The 17,678-nt window shown below is 44.1% G+C and overlaps 1 protein-coding gene across 1 annotated transcript; it reads left to right on the top strand.

The window, feature by feature from the left end:
• Positions 1 to 13,662: 13,662 nt before the first annotated feature.
• On the top strand, positions 13,663 to 14,805 carry LOC144500986 (transcription factor Sp8-like). Its single transcript, XM_078224486.1, has one exon. The coding sequence runs from the start codon at positions 13,663 to 13,665 to the stop codon at positions 14,803 to 14,805; it is 1,143 nt and encodes a 380-aa protein (XP_078080612.1).
• Positions 14,806 to 17,678: the final 2,873 nt, after the last annotated feature.

The raw sequence follows: 17,678 nt of genomic DNA, 5'->3' as shown, positions 1-17,678 counted from the left end.
ACCCAATGCTAAGAACGGTTGTCCAAATAGTAAACATCTCAGTAGAATATTATGATGATTACGGGTAATTCCTGAGACGAGTGTAAAGTGCAATAATATTAGTACTCTTGCGACTTTGAAATCATCCTAACAAATCTAACGGAAATTGACTTACTCCGACCACTGGATTGGTGAAACGGAAGAGTTTTGAATCAGAATTGCATGTATCATCAATGCTGATATTGGACCAGAAACTGACCAAAACATCGACTGAAATTGACAACAGATTGTCAATAACCAAGTTACATTTTACACAATATTACCTGGAACATATCCTGGAAGGCACGATTATTTCCTTAACAAAATAATGCATGACAATTTTTCTGTTTTAAACAATTTAACCATTGACTTGAAGGCGAACTCGCGGCCAACTCGTTAAGTAACCTTACATTGTCTACATATATCTTAATAATTCTTGGGATGTGAGTGTCATTGTCAGGACCCATCTTCTCTCCTTCTCAAACTGTCGTGGTTTGATTACAACTGAGCGGCTAGCTAGGTTAGTGTGGAGACTGGAGTCACATACTAACAAAATCATAGATTTCCTACCCTAAAGTGCATTAGTGAGCCAGATGTGTTCTTGGTTAATCGGATACCATCCTGCCTTCAAACTTGAGCTCACTATCTAGATTATTGGTCCAGTAATATGGCCATCGACAACTTATATATATATATAAAATATATATAAAATACATATATATAAATATATATATGTATGTATGTATGTTGTCGATAGTCATATTACTGGACCAATGATCCAGATGACCCTTAAAACTACTAAAAGATTCCAAGGGTCATTACCCGCCAAAATTTCATGAAGGCGCGGTAAGAATATGAGCTTTGACAAAGGGTCATCTGGACTCGAAACGTCAGCTCTTTTCTCTTCTTACAGATGCTACCAGACCTGCTGAGGTTTTCCAGCATTTTCTCTTTTGGTTTCAGCTTCCAGCATCCGCAGTAATTTGCTTTTATTAAGGAATATGAGTAGTGGGTGCAGTGCGGAGCTTCCCTGTCTTCTGAAGCCAGAGGCACCTGGTTCGAGCCCTTGATGGGCAAGGAAGGTACGTTCATAACGTGGTCAAACGGGTTGAGTATCAAACTGCAAAGTATCTCCAACGCACGCCAGGCTTGATGTGGAGCGGTGCTCCTCAAGCTCCGTCAAAAGGATACATTTTAAGGAACGACTTGGAGCAGATGTGAAGAGGTTTGGGAGGAAGTTCCATTACTTTAGTGGGCCCTGAAACCGACCATTGTGCCTGATCTGATATTTTTAATTAATTTTGGGGACCGTGTTGTCTTATTTTATGTTTGTGCTTTTCAAAGATTTGCATTCGATTACCCACCGCAATTATTTGTACCCCAGGCATTCTGATTTGTATTCCGCTATGCAAAGGACGTCTAATTCTGGAAATGTGTCATGTTAATTTCGGCCAGAGGAGGAGAATATGCCTCTGGTGTGGTGTTTTAGTGTGAGTCTCTCACAGTAAACAATGAGTCCCCTTTACTGATGAATTTAAAACGGGGGCGAGGAATCCGCCCGAGAAACCAACTCTACAAACAGTTAGCCGTTCAGAAAGTGAATCATGTCCAAGTAATAAGGAGAGGTGATGACAGTTGGTGAGAATTGGTGTCTGGTTGTAGGCAGGCAATCGGGGTGAGGTTCCGAAGTGATTCTGAAAGGTGTGGTTTAACGATTTTAGTTCCAGCAGCTGCCGCGTTTGGTTTTGGGAACAGATGGCTCCGCTGACCCAAACGAACAAGGAAGTTACAGCAAAACAATATCGTGAATGTAAAACGTTAAATTGTTCAGTTCCACCAGTCGGGATTGCATTGTGCCGATCGCATACACATATAGGAATTATTTTGCAAAACCTTAGCTCCTAAAAAGTAATTTAAGTCGCTTCCCTAGTTAATCACAAAAAATTGCAGTAGCTTAATTGCTCTCTCCTCTCACACACTCACATTCACTGGTCTAATTGCTTTCTCTCTCTCACACACTCACATTCACTGGTCTAATTGCTCTCTCTCACACACTCACATTCACTGGTCTAATTGCTCTCTCTCACAATTGCTCACGCACACTCAGAGTTTGCACTGATATAGTTTCTCTCGATCTCTCTCTCACATTCTCCCTCACACACACTTCGCACTGGTGTAGTTTCGCTCACTTGGTATTGGTGTAGTTGTTCTCACAGACATACACGTAACTTGTTTTTTGACTAGATCGGCAGAATTGAACTTGTCTGTGGCGTTTTGAAACCTTTATTCAACATTCAGTGAGAGGGACTTAATGGAGAGCCATGAACTTCTTCTGTATCCATTCCAAAAAAAAACAGTTCTCCCAACTCTACTGGAGATGGGGGTCTAATCCATCTCTGTAAAGCCTCTTGAGAGGAAGGTGGAAAAGATTTAAGACGATCACACAAATACTTTTACTTGGATCTAAACAAAATTAGCATGGGAGGTGCGAGTCTTAAAGTGCAAATCACGAGAAAGCGGGTTCGGCTAATCTGTCTGCCTTCCCCTCACAGCTCGGTAGCTCTATCCTCACAGCGAGCCTGGCGCGCTTGTTTATTAGGGACTGTTGCAACTGTGATTTACTAAAGGGATAGTTTAAATTGGATATGTGCACAAAACAAGAATCCAGTTGGCTCTTTTGCATTTGTATTCTTTACTGTGAATTTCGTTTCTTATTTAGCAAAAGGATTGAGTTCTAATCAAGCAATTTCAGTGACTAGCAAAAGATTTGATAATCCCGTAATCTCTGATTTTTAGAAAACTGCTAATTTTCAGACATTTATTTTGTTAACTGTCATTTTTGTGCGGGACTGTCGTGTTTCTTATTTTGCATTTAATGTATTTACGTGCGTACATTAAAAAAAACATTTCACCCATAAATCTCTATCGAAGAAACGGATCCTAGCACGAATATCTGAAATAGCAATAAATATCGGATAAAAGCAAATCACTGCGGATGCTGGAATCTGAAACCAAAAGAGAAAATGCTGGAAAATCTCAGCCGGTCTGGCAGCGTCTGTAAGGAGAGAAAAGAGCTGATGTTTCGAGTCCAGATGGCCCTTTGTCAAAGCAATTGACAAAGAGCAATGAAATATCAATTTCTCTCCTTGCGTCCCCGCTATCTCCCGATGTGCCTCGTAATCTCCCCGTTTGTCCACAAATAATCCCTACACACCAACAATCTGAGTGATTTAATCCTTGTAAATTCGAGCACTTTGATCTTTCGCAATCTGAGTATGTGGACAATGTGATGTCTGAACATCTTTCGCTGGACTAATCTTGGAAACCACTTTAAATAATTGTCTTTCCGGATTGTCCAGAAACCTAGTCTTGGTTTTGGGAGTGGGACTGTGGTTTTGCCTGGTGTTTTCTCAAAAGGGGATTTTTTTTTTCGTCTGCCTTTCTCGACACGGTGTGTACCAGGTTCAATCGAAACCCAAACGCAGCAATTCCAGCGCTCTCTCCGGACGCATTCTGCATTCCACCTGAATAAGATTCCCATCGCAAAACGACCTTCATTCGATCTGAACTTTTTATTGTAAATTACTGATCAAAAAATCTGCAGATTGCCTCCCAGGTCTAACCATACAGACAGATGGGGAGGGATGTGAGTGCCACAGCATTACATGTACAGATTACATCATTGCTATATTCGGTTGCTAATGCAAGATTTTTTTTTACCGGGCAGTTATCAGAAAAGTGAGAGGACCAGCCAATCTTTTAGTCAGAATAATACTTAGCCCTCCAATAGAAACAGAAAATGCTGGATAAACTCAGCGGGTTTAAAGTTTATTTATTAGTCACAAGTAGGCTTACATTCACACTGTAATGAAAAAACTGTGAAAATCCCCCAGTCACCACACTCCAGCGCCTGTTCGGGTACACTGAGGGAGAATTTAGCACGGCCAATGCACCTAACCAGCACGTCTTTGGACTGTGGGAGGAAACCGGAGGAAACCCACGCAGACACGGGAAGAACGTGCAGACTCCAAACAGACAGTGACCCAAACCAGGAATCGAACGCGGGTCCCTGGCGCTGTGAGGCAGCAGTGCTAACCACCGTGCCACCGTGTTTAACAGCGTCTGTGGAGAGATACAGAGTTTCGAAGCTTTTGTGGAGAGAGATTTGTCCAAAGTGACACTTCTTCAGACACCGATGAGGAGGGTTGTGAAGAAGTCATATTAAATTCGGAACTTTAACTCTGTCTCTCTCCACAGACGCTGCCAGACCCGCTGAGTTTATGCAGCATTTTCTGTATTTCAGGTTTCCCGAACCCGCAGTATTTTGTTGTGAGTACTCCAGATGTTTACCTGTGTTTATTCTCCCCCAATACTGCAGAGTTCGGCTCTTCACTGAGAGCTTTTCGTTAAATTTATGTAGCGTCTGGAGATGGCGAGATATTGGAAGGGTAGGTGGATGTAGGAGGAATATCGCCGCAATTTATCTCTCTGCCCCGGCATGTCATGGCTGGAGTTTCCCCAATGATTTGTCCTTAGCCTTGTCTCTTCCTCAGCTGCAGCCCGCCGCTCAGTGACCGCCAGAGTTACAGGGTCCCCTTCCATGTGTATGCTGCTGACAGCTCTATCTGCCCAGCGCATCCCTGGACCATTTTGCGATGTCCTCGCTAATCAAGTCATAAATGAGTCAACATTACAAGCTGGATTGCCAAAGATCTCCCTAAATTCCACTCCCCTGTCACTGACCATCTCTCTCTCTCCTGGCCGAATTTTCCGGCTAAATTCGCCTGCCCATATCCATGACCCCCGCCTGCCTTCATTAACTCACACTGAGTTTAAAATCCTTGCCGCCCTCAAGTTCCGTGGACTCAACTTGTCCAAACTCCAGCCACTTCCTCCAGCCGTGGACCCACTGGGAGTCTGTGTGCCCCCCCCCCCCTTTGCCCGTGTTGTGATCTTGTCCCTTTGGCGATTCTTTCCGTCTCCGCCGTTTAAAAAAAAGAAAAAACAATCTCAAGGTTTAATTTCCCGACCAAATTTTGGATCAGCCCTCTTTCTCCATTCATTCCTTTGCTCCTTTTATTTCTGCGCAGCCTCTCGCCATAGCTTCACATGTTATAAATGTGATAAATGAATGCAAGTTGTTACAAACGGATCTTTCACAGTATTATGCAGTGGATAGATTAATGGTCTTCATAATGTAATTAAATCAGATGCTGTGATCTGCAAGGTGTAGCATTTGTGAATGATTTAGATGAACGGCGCTCAGGGGGTAGTGAACGCTAACTGCGGATCAATCATTCGCTTGGCGGGTTCAGAGACAGGAGCTAACTTGCTGGGTCAAACCAAGTCAGGTCAGATCAAGTTCAACCCCGATCGGTTTCGTAATAACCCACAAATAAAATCCACCTCCAAGCAGGGCTTGCAGATTCCTCCCTTAACAAAAAACAATTCATTTGAATGTCTTTTGCACTTTGTTTCGCGATTTTATAAAAGGGTGCATTTTAGTATTCATCGAAAATAAGATGAATGAATTATAAACTCTCTGACCAGTTGCTGAGATCTTTAGTCTCGACTGGATGGCACAGCCACCTCACAGCGCCAGAGACCCGGGTTCAAATCCAGCCTTGGGTCACCGTCTGTGTGGAGTTTGCACATTCTCTCTGTGTGGGTTTCCTCCCACTCTCCAAAGATTTGATTTATTATTGTCACATATATTAGTATACAGTGAAACGTATTGTTCCTTGCACGCTATACAGACAAAGCATGCCGTTCGTAGAGAAGAGAAGGAGAGGATGCAGAATGTAGTGTTACAGTTATAGTTGGGTGTGGAGAAAGATCACTTAATATATGGTCGGTCCATTCAAAAGTCTGATGGCAGCAGGGAAGACGCTGTTCTTGAGCCGTTTGGGGCATGACCTCAGACTTCTGTATCTTTTTCCCCCGAGGGAAGAAGGTGGAAGAGAGTATGTGCAGGTTAAGTGGATTGGCCACGGTAAATTGCCCCTTAGTGTCCCAAGATGTGTGGGTTAGATGGATTACACAGTAAAAGTTTTAACAACACCAGGTTAAAGTCCAACAGGTTTATTTGGTAGCAAATGCCATTAGCTACCAAATAAACCTGTTGGACTTTAACCTGGTGTTGTTAAAACTCTTACTGTGTTTACCCCAGTCCAATGCCGGCATCTCCACATCATGACTACCTTAGATGCATTAGCCATGGCAAATGTATGGGGTCACAGAGATAAGGTGGGGGAGAGGGACTGGGTAAGATATTCAGTCAGAGAGAGACAGTGCAGCTTGATGGACCGAATGGCCTCCTTCTGCGCTGTAGGAATTTTATGATTCTTGCCTCTGCATTCAGGCAAAGTCGGACTGGATACAGTATTCCCTGAGAGTTCATAGGAAAACTCCACCAGCAGCAGCACCAACCACCCCTTCCCTTCCTCAATAACATGCCCTGTGTTAGTTTGCAAAAGGCCAGGCCCCTTTGTGTCTAAAATCTTGTGTGGGACATGGAGTCATATGTTCAAAGAAAGTTGCAGCCTATGGTCATTTGGGGCTATGGCGACTTTACTTAATGAGGCTCTCAAAAACTTGCCAAAGTTCTTTTAAAAAAGATGGATTATGTTTGTATCATCTCTCATTTTTTTAAAAATAAGCAACACTTCTGTTAACCTGGAGCAAGAGATCTTGGTTGTTACTAAATCCGTTAATGTAAGCCCTGTTCCTTAAACAGATTCAATGAACAGAAAGATTTATATGAAGCGCTTCGCCACCAGTGAATTTGATTTGATTTATTATTGTCACATGTATTGGTATACAGTGAAAAGTATTGTTTCTTGCATGCTATAGCCAAAGCATACCGTTCATAGAGTACATAGGGGAGAAGGAAAGGAGAGGGCGCAGAATATAGTGTTACAGTCATAGCTCGGGTGTAGAGAAAGATCAGCATAATATATGTAGGACCATTCAAAAGTCCAATGAGAAGGTTGTTTTAAGTTTATAGGTTCAAGTGTTTTTCAGTGTCACAAGTAGGCTTACATTCACCATGCAATGAAGTTACTGTGAAAATTCTCTAGTCGCCACACTCCGGCGCCTGTTCGGGTACACTGAGGGAGAATTTAGCATGGCCAATGCGCCTAACCAGCACGTCTTTCAGATTGGTATATGATCTCAGACTTTTGTATCACTTTCTCAAGGGAAGAAGGTGGAAGAGAGAATGTCTAGGATGCGTGATTATTTATTTATTTGTTTGTTCATTTCCTTTTAGTGTCACAAGTAGGCTTATATTGCAATGAAGTTACTGTGAAAATCCCCTAGTCACCACACTCCGGTGCCTGTTCGGGTACACTGAGGGAGAATTTAGCATGGCCAATGCACTCAGGAACACTTGAAGTGGTATCAAAAGAGAAAATGCTGGAAAATCTCAACAGGTCTGGAAAGGAGAGAAAAGAGTGGACGTTTCGAGTTCAGATGACCCTTTGTCAAAGCTGTACAAAATCAGCAATAATTTGCTTTTTTTTTACATTTGTATTGGTGTTTCCCAGGCGTCGGTATTGGGACCTTTGTTTCTCCAGATATGTATTACTGATTTAGATCTTGGTGTGCAGGGGATAATTACAAAGCTTGCCGATCCCGCAACATTTTGAAGTATGCTGACTGGATGTAACAGGGACACAAGGTGTACTGATAGAATCATAGAATCCCAACAGTGCAGAAGGAGGCCATTCAGCCCATCGAGTCTGCACCGACCACAATCCCACCCAGGCCCTATCCCCATAACCCATGCATTTACCCTAGCTAGTCCCCCTGACACTAAGGGGCAATTTAGCAAGGTCACTCCACCTAACCCGCACATCTTTGGCTGGATCGATCCGGTCCCTCTGGAGGCTTTGTGCCCTGGTGACTGTAAAACTGCATCAGTAAATGGAAGCGAAGATGAAACACCTTTGGCCACCTCCCCCATTCCCGCCGGGTGTCAGGAATGTCAGTCAGAGTTCTTGGTTGGCTGTTTGTGGTTTCTCTGTGAGGTTGGAGCTTGGTGCCGAGTCACAGTCTGGGAGGAGCCAGGTCTGGCCCCGCGGTAAAAAAGAGCAACTCCTCAAACATTGAGAGCCAGAACAGAATGAAGAGGGAGAGAAGCCCAGGCCAGCCCAGATCAGCCTGAAAAGCGGAACTTGCCAGCGGTGCCCGGTCCCTCTGTGTGTGTCCCAGGGTTCACCCCCAGTCAAACCCTGTCCTGACTCCCTGCTAGAAGCAGCCCCCCTGTCATTTTCGGGGAAGTTTCGTTTCCCTACTTTGAAATCGTTGCCAGAATTCCGCACCATTCTTCTACAACAACTCGCCGAGGCTTCACAAAGCAAGGAGGGAAAGTGGAAACTTCCCCCCCCTCCCCACAACCTGCAGGTAGGCAGCGAGTTTCCTCTCGCCTAGGTCCGGGGCCACAATGCGGAAGACATTGGCAGGCGTTTGGAATCGATGCTTCATTCGAGTGAGCCCGACGCGGGTGGGGGGAAAAGTGCCAACACCGGGGCACTGGCTGCTGGGGTAGGGGAGGGTGGGGGGGGGGGGCAACTGTACCTTGCCCAGGTGCCCAGTGGTGGGCTTTGAGTCAGTGGCCGGGGGTGGCTGAGAGAGAGAAATGTCCCCATCCCAGTGGGAGTCACGGGACAGTGAGCAGTAACTCCGACTGCTTTCGTCCTCATCTCTCCGGGGCTAATTTCAGTTTCCACACTGTCGACTGAATTGGAAGAAAGGCAGAAAATGCTGGAAACATTCTGCAGGTCAGTTAGCATCTGTGGAGAGAGAAACACAGTTAATGTTTCAGCTTCGTGACCTTCCCTCAAGAGTTTCTTAATATTTTAGTGATTAATTAAGTTGAGATTCACCATAGTTCAGGAAAACGCGATCGCTTGATGTGTTGTGTCTGTGCATGTGTCTGTGTCTCTGTGTATGTATGTGTGTATGTATGTGTTTGCGTATATTTGTGTGTGTATGTTTGTGTGTAGTTGTCTGTATGTGTGTATCTATGTGTGTGTATGTCTGTATGTGTACGTGTGTGTGTCTGTGTGTGATTCTACCAAATGTTTCCTGTGGTTACAGCAGGTTAATAAGAGCCGCCTCTTTATCTGTGTTCATATACAAGGGAAATATTTCCATTTGGAAACCTTACAAAGCAGAATTTGAGCTTCAATTAATTTGAAGAAATTCTGCATTGCTAACATGGGCGGCACGGTAGCACTGCTGCTTCACAGCTCCAGGGACCCGGGTTCGATTCCCGGCTTGGGTCAGTGTCTGTGTGGAGTTTGCACATTCTCCTCGTGTCTGCGTGGGTTTCCTCCGGGTGCTCCGGTTTCCTCCCACAGTCCAAAGATGCGTGGGTTAGGTTGATTGGCCATGCTAAAAATTGCCCCTCAGAGTCCTGAGATGCGTAGGTTAGAGGGATTAGTGGGTAAATATGTAGGGATATGGGGGTAGGGCCGGGGTGGGATTGTGGTCGGTGCAGACTCGATGGGCCAAATGGCCTCTTTCTGCACTGTAGGGTTTCTATGATCTATGATGATACTTGGATAGACTCACACACTCATCCCTCACACACTCATACACACACAGGCAACTGGAGCGGGAGGACGGGATTTTATGGGTTTCTGTCATCTATATATTTCATATAAAATAAGTCATTTGCATCAAAGTCATATTAGATTGGGGCTCAGGGACACCCATAAGGATGAAACCGGTAGAAGGAAAGACGAGATATACAGGAAGTAATGATTAGGCAATGCTTGGATTGAGTTTTACAATCCTGCAGAATGCTTGCGAAGGGGAATAAAAATGAGAGAAATAGTTGTGGGTTAGGAGAGTTGTGGGTGGCCACTGACTGTCCAAACTCAAAGCCCACCAATGGGCACCTGGGCAGCAGTCAGTGCCCAGGCGAAAGGTGTCGGACTCACTTGAATTAATTTTGGATAAAAGCAAAATACTGCGGATGCTGGAATCTGAAACCAAAAGAGAAAATGCTGGAAAAACTCAGCAAGTCTGGCTGCATCTGTAAGGAGAGAAAAGAGCTGACGTTTCGAGTCCAGATGACCCTTTGTCAAAGCTTTGTGAACTTTGACAAAGCTCCAAACTTGCCTTAGCGTCTCAAAGCTTTGTGAGCTTTGACAAAGGATCATCTGGACTCGAAACGTCAGCTCTTTTCTCTCCTTATAGATGCTGCCAGGCCTGCTGAGACTTTCCAGCATTTTCTCTTTTGGATAATAAATTTTGAATTGAACGCTGTGTAGATATTGGTTTACACAGTAGTTGCTTTGCGTGTATTTTCCACTCATTCCCCCCCCTTTAGTTTAAGACAGGGTTAGAGATAGAGACGCTACCTGATTGATTGGAGTCCCTGCCAAGTGCGATGAACAGACAGAAGCGGCAGAGTTGGCGAGTTCGGAAGCTTACATTATTGTTAAGTTTGTAGTTAACGCCGCATGAATAGGCCGAATATTTTAACAGTGAGACTGTGCTAATTTCATAAGGCGCCCGGAGCGCTCCCTGTGGGGTGCGTGAAGTCGCTAACTGCTTGGAATGATGTTTCTGACACTGCGCTGAAGAATGTAGGAATTAAATTCAGCAGCTTTTGAGGAATTATTGAACACAATGTCACAAAAAAAGACTTCTGGAAAGAAAATTGGTTTCTGAAGATGACAGATTATTGCGGGAGTCTCTTGTTATAATCTCCCAAAGTGTGTGACCACAGATTAAACACTCAGGTCCAACGCGTGTGTTATGATCAAAATTAGCTTTAATGAGAAGGACAGCCAGCAGTACAATTGTCCCCCGACCCAACCACTGCCCCTTCCAAATTTGTCTTGGGGTCTCAAAGGCGGTAATGGAGTGGACGTAAAGATGACCGAGTCTCCACGGGGATGGGTACAATTTGAGATGAGTTGGGAAGGTGGTGGTAATGACACCCGACTAATAATCCAGCAGACATGGGCTTATATAGAAGCAAAATACCGCGGATGCTGGAAGCTGAAACAGAAAATGCTGGAAAACCTCAGCGGGTCTGGGGAGAGAGAATGGAGTAAGAGTTTTAACAACGCCAGGTTAAAGTCCAACAGGTTTATTTGGTAGCAAATGTCATTAGCTTTCGGAGCCCTGCCCTGGAGTGGATATCTGCTCCCAAACAAGGCACACATAGACACAAAATCAATTTACAGAATACTGATTAGAATGCGAATCTTTAACCTGGTGTTGTTAAAACTCTTACTCTATTTACCCCAGTCCAACACCGGCATCTCCACATCATGACTGCCATCGAGAGAGAATGGAGCCAACGTTTCGAGTCTGGATGATCATTGAAGGGTCATCCAGACTCGAAAGGTTGGCTCTATTCTCTCTCCATAGATGCTGAGACCTGGGCTAATGTTCTGCCGATGTGGGTTCAAATCCCATCCATGGTAGAATTCGAATTCAATTAATTATTCTTTTAAAAATCTGGAACTGAATCTCAATCTCACCTTCAACTGCGAGAATTTGGGAGATTTATGGGGACCGGTCATTAAAACATTGATTTTTCTTTACAGGACTAGAACAAATTGGAAGTTAAGTTTGAATAAGGATCTCATATTGCATTTAGAAGGTGCTCTTTCCTGCATGTTCTGTGAATAACATAGCTGCATTAGTATAATAAAGTGATAAAAGCTGCAAATTTTGACACAAGTAGTATTTTTGGAGAGACTGAGGCGTTACCCCCAAATCTCAGATCCTGGGGAAGTGTGAGTTGGAGTAGGGGCGGTGTGGTGAGCGTTGACTTCAGCACATTCAGATCCAGGAGGAGCAGGCAGGGGCGAGCTGTGGTAGCTTTGAAAGAACAAGACACAATTGTTCCAAACGGCCCAGTCGTCTCGGAAAGACAGACAGACAGAGAGTATAATCAGGCAACAAACCCTTTCTTGTCTACTCTCCAGAAGTGCGAGAAAGTTCTCCAAACCCATGCGGGGTAGAAATCCGTTTTGACACTAACAAATGGTTAATCTCCGCTCACACATACTCATCGGGACAAGCTGGACCATAAAAGTTGATCAAATTTGCTAGACTTCTTATACATTTCTGATAAATAAAGTTTGTTATAAATCTGAAGCCCAGTGGGATATTAAACTCGTAGAAGTTTTAAGTTTGGATAAAAGCAAATTACTGCGGATGCTGGAATCTGAAACCAAAAGAGAAAATGCTGGAAAATCTCAGCAGGTCTGACAGCATCTGTAAGGGGAGAAAAGAGCTGACTTTTCGAGTCCAGATGACCCTTTGTCAAAGTTTTAAGTTTATTTATTAGTGTCACAAGAAGGCTTGCATTAACACTGCAATAGGGGAATTTCACAGCACCTTCATTGCAATATTAATGTAAGCCTTGCTAGTGACTAATAAATAAACTATTATAAAAATAAACTGAAGTTACTGTGAAAATCCCCTAGTCGCTACACTCTTGCGCCTGTTCAGGTACAGTGAGGGAGAATTTAGCATAGTCAATAGACCTAACCTGCACGTCTTTGGGACTGTGGGAGGAAACCAGAACATTGGAGGAAACCCACGCAGACACGGGGAGAACGTGCAGACTCCGCACAGATAGTGACCCAAGCTGGGAATCGAACCCCAGTGCCTGGTGCTGTGAGGCAGCAGTGCTCACCACTGTGCCAGAGAGCCACCTAATTTCCAAAATTACAACATTCTACTAGTTTTATGCACCAAATTGGAAACTGAGTGCTCTATTGTTATGGACACCCTTCTCAGCCTTTATCATTAGTATTTACATTCCATTTGTCCACTTGCAACCCCCCCCCCCCCAACATACACACACACACACACACCCTCATAGTATAAATCTTGTCCAATTTTCCTTCTCTTCAGCTCTGACGAAGAGTCATCTAGACTCGAAACATTGGCTCTATTCTCTCTCCACAGATGCTGTCAAACCTGCTGAGATTTTCCAGCATTTTCTGTTTTTGCCTTTACCTGAGTGGTTTATTACTGATGCATTTTCCCCTTATTAATAAATACATCTTTTGCCTGCTGTTTGCCACTTCACTCCAATTCCTCCTGCTCCATTAGTTAATTTCCTCTTATTAATTGCTTAATGCTCCATCCCACTGAATGAACGAGCGTTGGAAATTAGGCGGGTGGGGGGAGGGGGGTGGCGGCGCAGGGGGAAGGTCAGGCAATTGGAAGTTAGGATAAAGCTGGGTTGGGGGATTTGTTCTTGCCTAAGCTGGACAGAACTCCTGAGACTCACCAACTAAATAGGCTGGTGCTCGATGAACATTAGCAGATTGGGCAAATTAGGTTTCCCACTGTACTGCAGGGTTTAAATTGCTACTTCTGTTTGGAGACATTGTTGATGTATATTTCCCTCAATAAATTGGCGATTTGTGCTATTTATCTTGTACCTCTCATGGAGCATGTAAGATAACCATGCCCTTTTGATGACAGCTCTGCAATTCTGTTCCATTAACCAACTTGTTTTTAATTTAATGACAAAGACTGTAGCGCGCACTGATCTCTCATCCCTCCTATTTTGAATCGATGTTGGTCCTTTGCTGTTTGCTAACATATTCTTTTCTTTACAGTTGGCCTGGACTCTAGGTGAAAATTTCCTCGGCAATGCAAACTGCCACATGGAATAGCCTCGGAGAACAGCAGGCCTCGCCTCTCACACCCAGTTTCAGCTCCTGGAAGTCGCCCGCGCTTCCCAAGAACTTGGGGATAACCACGTCCGGGAGTAGTGCCTTTAGCCCCTCCGTCAACACGACCCCCAACTTCTCCTTTAACAATAAGTATGCTTTACTCAACAGCCCGGGCTTGAAGCCTCAGGATTGTGTCCAGTTCAAACCCAACGTCCAGTCCACAGTCGAATACTTTTCCAACTCCTTGCACCCAGGGGTGGACATGGCTCACTATCATGAGGCTTGGTTCAGACCTCCTCACCAAGGGGCTGCAACTGAGGATGGGGGTCTCCCCGCCACCTGGTGGGACCTACATACCGGGTCGAACTGGATGGATCTTCAGAACACACAGGGTGGTCTCCAAAACTCCACCCACCCAGGTGGGCTTCAGCCTCCTTTAGGGGGCTATGGGTCTGAGCATCAGATCTGCGGCCCCCCAACACACTTGATACAGTCAAGCCAAGTCATGATCAACCAGGATGGATATAAGCAGACAGAGCCCATCCAGGAGCCCCTGGTCTTGAACCAGACGCTGGAAGGATCCAGCAGGGCAAAGAGCACCAGGCGGTCCTTGTCTCGAAGCTCAGCTCAGGGCAGCTGCCGGTGCCCCAACTGCTTGGAGGCGGAGAGATTGGGGACACCCACCGATGGCAACACCAAGAAGAAAGCCCTTCATAACTGCCACATTCCAGGCTGCGGGAAGGCCTACGTAAAGACCTCGCACCTCAAGGCCCACCTGAGGTGGCACAGTGGGGACCGGCCTTTTGTCTGCAACTGGCTCTTCTGCGGGAAGCGCTTCACCCGCTCCGACGAACTCCAGCGGCATCTGCAGACCCACACGGGCTCCAAGAGGTTCTTCTGCCCCATCTGTAACCGGGTCTTCATGAGGACCGACCACCTCACCAAGCACTTGAAAACACACGGGGAAGGCAGCCAGGTGACCAGCAAAGAAGCCAGCGGGGAGGCCAGCAAGTGCAGCTCAGTGCCTGTGCAATCCCAGTCCCCAGGGGACATCCAGAGGGACTGTGAAGGGAAGGGAGTCAACGATGGACTCCCAGTTACTGATAGACAGCAAAATTAAGACTCTGAAGATTTTTTTTTCTTAATGTCAGTGTGTGGACTTGTCAACTGCTGTGTATTGTCCTAGGGTGAGATTCTGAAGGAAGTTCCTGGAAAAGGTTACACTTGTCTCTTATACCATTAAAGGGGCAGTATAGTTTTGAAAAGTTGCTGAGAAAATCAGTGTTCATTTCTTTACAAAACATGCAATGTAATTAGGTCTCCCATTGTACCTTCCTCCATTTCATAGAGAATCAATAGTCCATTCCCTGTGGCAAAGCGTTTCCTATCCCTGAAATGCTCTGTGTAAAGCATTTGCTCTTAGTCTCACACTGCATTCTCTTTGTTACAATTTTAAATTAATGAGCCCTCATCACTGGCTCCCCAACCAGAAGAATATACCCCTTTCCTGTTCATTCCTTTGAAATACTTTGTAATGTCAAGATAACTCCTTTAAATCTACTTTTCCTTCTCTGCTCCTGTGGAAATAGTCCCAGTATTTCAGTTCTCCCTTCATAACTGCAGTTTTCCGGCTCTGGGATCCTCTTGATGAATGTACTTTCTTAAGTACTTGAATGAAAAGTTGGAAGAATGTTTTCTGTCAACTTTTGTTTTTATCACGAGGCATACACTCCTGTAATATCCTTGTGTCTGTTTCATTTGCCTTCCTACTGATGTTCATTGTCAACATTTAAACCATCATTTTAACAGGGATGTACTTAATAGTACAATTTGGAGAATAAGGGGCCATGACTACAGGGGCTATTTATATATTGGGCTCACTGCTACTGAACAGCCATTTCTGAAAATGAATTGCATGAGGCACTAGAGTAAGCTACACTCCAGGAGGGTAATATCTGCTGTAGCATGACTTCTGTAATTTAAAAAAAACCACATTGCTGTTATTTTGTTTTTTATTAAGATGTTACAATTTCTGTCCTTCAAAAAGAAGTTCACTGTTTGCAGAGTTTTGAGATAGTTTGATGTGATAAGGTACTATATAAATGCAAATACCTTTACTAAGTTGCTCCAGCCGGCAAGAATGGATGCTGTGAGGAGGTTTGTGCCATTGGCTCAGCCTAACCAGGGCATCTTTAATGAAAGGAATTATTCACATCATAACCGATATATCATTGTAAAGCAGCAGAGTTTATTTGTTGCAGCCACATGTTCAAACAATTTAAAGTAAAGCTTACTGATGTAATATTAAACAGAACAAACAACTTGGAGACACCCAAAGTGCTAGCTTTTGCAATGTTAGATAAGGAGTGAGAGTGGTAAATTAGGTTTTTTTTAAAATTTAAAATACGGTTTTAATAGTAATCATACAGGTTGCATTTGGACAGTAAATAATGTGCTAGTGATTTTAGTTGTGATGTAGGACTCCGTTAATTGCTAGGATGAAAGCTGCCAATGGCAGACGCACTTCAGGATCTTGCCCTGATGTGAGTAGTATTTTCTGTGTATAGTAAGCGTCCTGAATCCAGTGTAATAATGCATCAAAGCAGTAATGGGTGAGATAGTAATGGGCTTGATGCCCTTCAACGCACCAAAGAGTGATGTAACATAGATCAAAGGTGAACTTCAAAACAAAGCCACCATCACAAATCTTACATAAACACATTTTTTTAAACCTTACTGCTATTAGATATGTAATTTTGTCATTTTTTTTCAACAACACCTTTACGTTCATTTTCAACTGTGTTTAGTTTATTCTGTGGGCATTAATATAATTTTAAGTTTTGCTTCCTGTGGTAACATTCCACATGGGGGGCAAAATCACAAAACATACTACATCTATCAGAAAATATGAAATATTTCACCTTTCGTTGCACTTAACATACAAGGACAAAAACCTCCAGTCAGATCCTAGAGTCATTAGACTGCTGGAATTGATACATTTAATAAATTGTCTCTTTGCATTAAAAATTATGGATATTTATATTTTTAATGTAAATACATAGAATAAATAGAACATTACAGTGACTTGGCCATTTCTTGGATTATTTAATTCTGTGGGAGACATCTGATTATTTACTTGTGAGAGTGATTGCTGTACATTGTTGGTCTTTAGAATCATAAAATCCCAACAGTGCAGAAGGAGGCCATTCAGCCCATCGAGCCTGCACTGACAACAGTCCCACCCAGGCCCCATCCCCCTAACCCCATGTATTTACCCTGGTAATCCTCCTGACACTAAGGGGTAATTTAGCACGACCGATCTGGAGGAAACCCAAGCAGACACGGGAAGAACGTGCAAAATTCCACACAGTCACCCAAGGCTGGAATTGAACCCTGGCGCTGTAAGGCAGCAGTGCTAACCACTCTGCCACCGTGCTGCCTACCAGGTGTGCTATAAACTAATAGTGCTCTGCTGCTGGTGCAATATCGTGATATCAACCATGATGTGAAATGGAGAACATGAATTGCATGAATTGCAAATCCAGTTTACCCTTTAATAGCCATGCTTCCAATGGCTGCCTCACAGCTACTGGTAGCATGATCTTTGAAAGACTGCTTCCTGATCGCACTGCTCTTGTTCACCTTGTCCCAGTACCTATAGCTTAGCCCCCGCTCAGCCAGCTCCTAATATTTCTGTCTCTCTCACCCACTTACCTTTACCCCCACTGGCCCAGTCCTGTGTTCAGCAGTTTTCTGGTAAATTCTAGTTTTTAAAAAATCATTCTTTGGGATATGGGCTAACAAGACCAGCATTTATTGTCCATTCTCGGTTTCCCTTTAGCACTTGGTGTTAAACCTTCCTGAACCACTGCAGTACGTGGGGTGAAGATATTCCCACAGTGCTATCTGGAATTTCCTTCTAACCCAACAGATTATCATTTAACTGTTCATGAAAAAGGAATAAAACTCACAAATGCTGGGAAACAAAAAATA

Source organism: Mustelus asterias, chromosome 11 (genome assembly GCF_964213995.1).
Source record: "Mustelus asterias chromosome 11, sMusAst1.hap1.1, whole genome shotgun sequence".
NCBI lineage: Eukaryota > Metazoa > Chordata > Chondrichthyes > Carcharhiniformes > Triakidae > Mustelus > Mustelus asterias.
The sequence above is the reverse complement of the archived record's forward strand: the minus strand, read 5'-3'. Positions and strand labels throughout refer to the sequence as shown.

What these genes read in the sequence shown, in the direction of transcription:
- LOC144500986 (XM_078224486.1), top strand. Translation starts at nt 13,663, where the DNA reads ATGCAAACTGCCACATGGAATAGCCTCGGAGAACAGCAGGCCTCGCCT.